At 35.9% G+C, this 6,000-nt stretch overlaps 1 protein-coding gene and 1 long non-coding RNA gene across 9 annotated transcripts in view; one reads left to right on the top strand and one right to left on the bottom strand.

Annotated features, from left to right (window-relative positions):
- The window catches only part of LOC135201798 (uncharacterized), an 86,776-nt gene that overhangs the window by 783 nt on the left and 79,993 nt on the right, over nt 1-6,000 (bottom strand). The gene's annotated exons all lie outside the window — the stretch shown is intronic.
- Nucleotides 1-6,000, top strand: part of LOC135201795 (serine/threonine-protein kinase tousled-like 2) — a 218,805-nt gene that overhangs the window by 142,588 nt on the left and 70,217 nt on the right. For 2 of the 8 annotated variants that reach the window (XM_064231060.1, XM_064231056.1), the window contains exon 1: nt 3,045-3,212. The exons of the other annotated variants lie outside the window; for them this stretch is intronic. In XM_064231060.1, the coding sequence (XP_064087130.1) occupies nt 3,191-3,212 (22 nt within the window). In that variant the 5' untranslated portion in view covers nt 3,045-3,190. Of the gene's footprint in view, nt 1-3,044; nt 3,213-6,000 lie in introns of those variants that run through there. 8 annotated transcript variants of the gene reach the window in all.

Below are 6,000 nucleotides of genomic sequence, written 5' to 3'. Positions count from 1 at the left end.
TTATATATATAAAAGGAGCCCATAAAAACGCCAACATATGGAGAGAAAATACTATATTTCAGAGACTGCTGTCTCTCTCTTCGGGTAAGTGAATGAGAAAAATTACAGAAAAGGTGGTATTTATACCAAGAGATGCATCCACATTTTACCAGTACATAATATATATATATATATATATATATATATATATATATATATATATATATATGACTTGGTATAAATACCACATTTTACTGGTAAAATGTGGTATTTATACCAAGAGATGCATCCACATTTTACCAGTCATATATATATATATATATATATATATATATATATATGTGTGTGTGTGTGTGTGTGTGTGTGTGTGTGTGTGTGTGTGTGTGTGTGTGTCATATAGGTCATAACTTCTGCTTAACAGTTAAATTGACGAGAAGCGAGGTCACTTCGCATGGCTCAAACTGTGGCCAATACATTTTACTCGACGTCGGCTTTGACCTGAGGAAAGGTAGGGAAAGCATTGGCCGTAAGCAGTTTGCAAAGTCCGTGGTTCGATCCCCGACCGGCTGGTTGGATCCCGGCCGACCAGTCGACCTAGCTATGAATGGGCGTTGTTGTGGTCAAGAAACGGGCGCTTAGCTAGCTGACTCAACACCTAGGAACTTGCTGAGAACGGGCAGGCTCTTCCCTTCTGACGCTACTCCCTCTAAAGAGGAAAAAGGCATGTTACAAGAAGTTATAAGGACTAGGTTGTCTCAAAGACTTGTTAGTCCATCCGAGGAGACATCGTTTGCTCACTTATCTCTAGGAGCAGGTTTTACTGTTCATTCACAGTGTCCATGTGGAATAATATATATATATATATATATATATATATATATATATATATATATATATATATATGTGTGTGTGTGTGTGTGTGTGTGTGTAGAGAGGAGAGAGAGAGAGAGAGAGAGAGAGAGAGAGAGAGAGAGATAGAGAGATCATTGGTGCATTCCTCAGCCTTTACAAGTTTCTGTGCCTTAGTGGTGTATATATAGAAGGGCATATTTTACTAAAGAAAATGACGTTGGTTAAGTCCTGCCCTGCTAAGCTTACAGTCCGTGAGGTCCATCATTCCTTTTCCGAAAAAGTGACATTTGTAGCGTATCAATCAGAAATTGTTCAAACCCCTTTTCTGTTTGGTAACGTGAACCCTTGCGGGGACAGCTGAAGGAAGATTAAGCTATGACATTTATAAGTTAGAATGAAGGTATAGATAGATAACCTAGAAACTTGAAAAAACTGAATGATCTGAGAGAAGGAGACTGTGGGACTATCTTGTGAATTATTATTATTAATATTCAGCAAATGAAACTTATTCATATGGAACAAGCCCACAGGGGCCACTTATTGGAAATTCAAGCTTCCAAACAATATGGTGTTCAGTAGGAAGAAGCAAGAAGAAGTAAAGGGAGATACAGAAAGATTTGTTATGTTTCATATCTGCCAAAGGAGAAGCGAAAGAGTGTGCTTGCTTGGGAGTTGTTTACCTGGGTTCGACGTGCTGCTTGTGGGTCGTGTGTGGCAGTGATTAAGAGGCTAGCGCCATGAAAGCTTTTTGTACAGGATTAGTGTATGAGCCCGCGGTTTAAAAGAGTAGGAATGCACCATAGTTCGTTGTTTTACGTTTTATTTGGAGTCCCCTCCTGCCTCGATACCCATACGCGCGCACACATAATTTTCTTTTAAATTTATACACCATATATGTGTTCATTCCATATATATATATATATATATATATATATATATATATATATATATATATATATATATATATATATATATATATTATAGTATGGGGGGGTTCTTTTTGAAAGTTTAGCAGCCATTTAGACCAGAGGGAGTTTGCTGACAAAAGGAAATATGGAGCAAATGAAATATTGATATTGCTTCGAACTGGTCCCTTCCGCCGATTTAAAAGTGATAAAACGATAAAAGGATTGTATGAAACACCTTTTGATCGGCGAATTGCCTTCCCTATATGCAAGTATGGCGGCGCCCAACGAATATAGGTCAGAGTATTGAAGGAAAAAAGCGCAAAACGGAAGTTGCTAACCAGAATCCAGTCGTGTGTCTGTGAAATTATTTCTTTCTTCTAGATACGCCTTGGCTTCATATCTATCATAACAGTGGTTAAATTATCAATATTTTTCTGATATAAAATGAAAGGAAGACTCGGTTAGATGATCAAGTGTGGTATATTTTTGTAGGTGGCGATGTTTTCTTCTTCTTGAGTTTGTTCGTATGACATCGTCGTCTCGTGTCTGTCCCAACTGTGTTATGTCTTTTTTTCTTTTTGTTTTGCCAAATTTGCCATTCAGAAATGTGCCTAGGTTAAAAACAGTTAGGTATTAGTGTAGATCTTTCGGGTTTCACCGTTGTCATCTTGGAATTAACTTGCAAATACGTATTTGACATTTTAAAGTTATGAATTAAAAGTTGAATGAAGTTGCAGGAGCCATTGAATTCTCTCAGAAAAACGACGTATTTTTATAAGATCTATTTTTAATAGTTTTTTGTCAGAGTGTATTCCCTAATGTTGGTGGCTGTTATTCACGTGCTAATAAAAAGATATTATAGAATTGAAATACTTACTATTCAATCATTATGTAAAAATTCCACTTAAATGTACTCTCCATTCATTATTTTCTTTTTTTGCATGATGTTGCATGTAGAATATTATTCGTGTAATGTAAAAACTATCAAAACAATGCTAAAACATTCGTATATAGTGACATGAATATTAATCCTAACAAATTGCTACGAAATGAAAAAAAATATATATCCCAAAATCTTTCGTAGGTAGGCTTAATGAAAATCTCGTTTTCTGTTGGCAGTTGTACATAAATTACGTTGTAATTTGCTAGTATATATCTGAATACCTCATATCTTATAATGCACAGTATACGTGAGATTGAAATTAAGGTAAAATGCTCTAAAATAAGGAAATATTCCCCAAAATCCATTCCGAAAATTCCCGTTTTCTGTTGAGATGTGGTTTTGCCGGCAGCCGCGTTTCATACTCTTCATTGTTGACTATGAGGGAGAGACACCAAGTGAGAGACAACAAATTTGTATTTCGTCGGATTTGGATCATTTGCGATATAGTTTGAAGTGTGAAAGAGCCCTAGGGAGGGACCTACTATCATGAAGTGATGGAGGATCGTGAATGCACGCCGAAATGTCTTTGGGTAAGTCCAAAATAAGGCTAATAAGTACTCGAATCGATGCTCCGTTCGGTCAGGGGAGTTGGTAAACATTACGCTCATCCCTTCCATTATTTCGCTCGCCATTTCTTTTCCGAGCTGCTTATTTACAACTCTGTGGTCTGAGCATGCTCCCAGAAGAATACCATTGGAGATAATGGGGGAGAAAATGGCGTTGAATGCGCCGTTTCGACAAAATTAAGGTGATATCGTTATAGGTCGGGAAAATTTTGTTTGCTTGGACGTAATGGACGTGGTGGGGGTGAAGAGATGCCCGGGGCCTCACTATCATCTTTTTCCATTTTTCTTTCAAATGGTCTTCCAGTGCGGGCCGCTTGGGCGTCGCCATGTATGATTTAGGTGTGAAAATGGCCTTTTGGTGGCTAAATTTAGGTGTAACAAGCCTCGGACATGAAGTAACTTGGCTGCCTTGCCTTTCAATTTCTCTCCCCCATTTCTCGACGTCGGATGATTCCCACTATCCCACACCATGTCCATCTATATCTCCCTCTCTCGACTTCTCTCTCTCCCCCTCTCACACCTATTTTCTTATGGCTGCTGTTTTTACCCAAGGGATTTAACGGTTGTGGCGTGAAACACAGAAATAACAAGGGTATTTGATTGGTTGTTTGACATTTGGCTGAGTGTCAAATGATATTGTCATTAACTTTGGAAATGCCCAGGATGAAGAATTGAATGATGAATAGGCCTAGATGAAAAGGATAGTTTTGAGGGTCTGAAAGATATTGTTGTAATAAGTCAGAATTTCAATGTCTGTTTAATTATGACTTGACTTTCTGATGGGAGGGAGGGTGTTTATGAAAAGTAGGGTTGATCAGTAGCCTGAACACAGTTATGATTTATTCTAAATTATTCATATTTGCTGTAAGAATGAAGGTCCAGCTTTTATCCATGGTATAGAGCCTTTGTGATTTATGATAACCTTAAAGATGTCCTTCCTATGTTGTTTAATAGGCCTTTCTCGGCTTGCTTTTGACAGGATAGTTACATTAAATAGCATAAACCAAGGATTTTAACAGAATTTGAACCTTATAGAACTAGGAGGTAGCCCAGTAAACCAATTTGTCATCTAAGATAAGCAAATAATAGCACAGATCATTGCATCGGTTGGGTATTTGTAAGGTAACAGTTGAGAGTGAACTAATTCACATATGAAAAATTATCAGGAGAGATTACTGTATGTCAAAATAATTATGTTTGTAGTACAGTTTGATAAATATTCTTGTTAGTAATCTTGTAAGGTAATGATAGTCCAAGTGAAAATGCATAAGTTCCTGTATTTTGATCAGTTGGTTATTATATAAGTACTATATAATGATTGTATTACATCCTGAGACACTACTTGGGCTGTTCTGAAGGATTCATTAAAAAATAAGAACTTTACAGACTGATCTCTATTTTGTTATGCCCCAATTTGCTTGTATCATTTGGAGACAGTTCCCTCAGTTAATGTTAACAAGAAGGAAGTGCAACATGGGTCTGTTAGTCTTAAGACCGCAGTAGTTAAGGTGAAATGAAGTTTCCATTTTACCTAGATGATGTAACAAGTTTTTTGTGTTAATTGTAAATGATATACTAACTTTTTCATATATATATAATAACAGCAACAACAGTTTTATGGTATTTCAATATAAAAATGAGTTCAATCCCAGTGGTAGTGTTCCTGGGTGGTTTTGTCCATAATATTTGTGACATAAATAATTGAGCATCTGGTAAATCTTGCCAGTTCAAATGGGTCTGTGAGAATGTATTTTAATAAATTTGTGGCATACTTTAGACCTATCAAGGAACATAGACATTATTGTGCATCCTAGGTGATCTTACAATTTCCTTTTCTTATTTCTTTTCTTATTTGTAATTTGTATGGTCTTTTCTGTGAATACATAGCATATCAAAATCGACATACATTTGTGTGAATTGTTTTGAGAACTTGATTTATGAATTGTGTTAATTTACAAAATAGGGCCTCCTGAATTTTTATGTACTATTGAAGTTTAAGACAAAAAAAAAAAAAAAAAAAAAAGTAAACATTGATATATCTGTGCATAGAAAATTATAAACCTCTTAAAACCATTTAAATAAACATTACAATCCCCTTATGCCCAACAATTCTTGAGGACCACACTTGGAAAATTAGAATTTGGTAGATTACCCAAATTAGAATGCTTTGCATAAGTCAGAAAGGTAGAAATGTGTATATATTAACACAATAAAAAAAATTCCAATGCCCACAAAACAGTTTGTAAAGATTGAAAATATAACAGGACAGTTGTGTGGATGCATCCTAACAAACTGGATAGAAGTAAGCCATTTCCTCCCTAAATTATAGTTTGACCAAATAATCTTAGTGTCTAATATTCCATTTTATATACATCAGCTGTACCATGTAAAACATCAACTTGTAGGTTGGACAAATGGTATGTTTGTTAAGGTTTACCCCCAGTTTCAAATGTTCACAAGGTCTATCACTTGCCATATTTTATATACATACACAATTAACTGACAAAGAAAGACCCATTTCCTCTTGAACTGGAAACAAAATTCCTCCCATTTTTACTTTGGAAATGTTATCTGGTAACACAAGTTTGGTTAGGTAATGGGAAACAAAATGAAAGCTAATTTTTCATGGACCTGATGGGATAATAGATCAAAATTCTAGTGTCTGATGAAGACCAGATGCACAACTCCATGGGTGATAAAGAGTCAGCTTGCCATTTGACTTGGAAAAACATTACTAATATGGGAGGCAAGT

Source organism: Macrobrachium nipponense, chromosome 28 (genome assembly GCF_015104395.2).
Source record: "Macrobrachium nipponense isolate FS-2020 chromosome 28, ASM1510439v2, whole genome shotgun sequence".
Classification (NCBI taxonomy): Eukaryota; Metazoa; Arthropoda; class Malacostraca; order Decapoda; family Palaemonidae; genus Macrobrachium; species Macrobrachium nipponense.
This window is presented reverse-complemented; position numbering and strand designations above follow the sequence as displayed.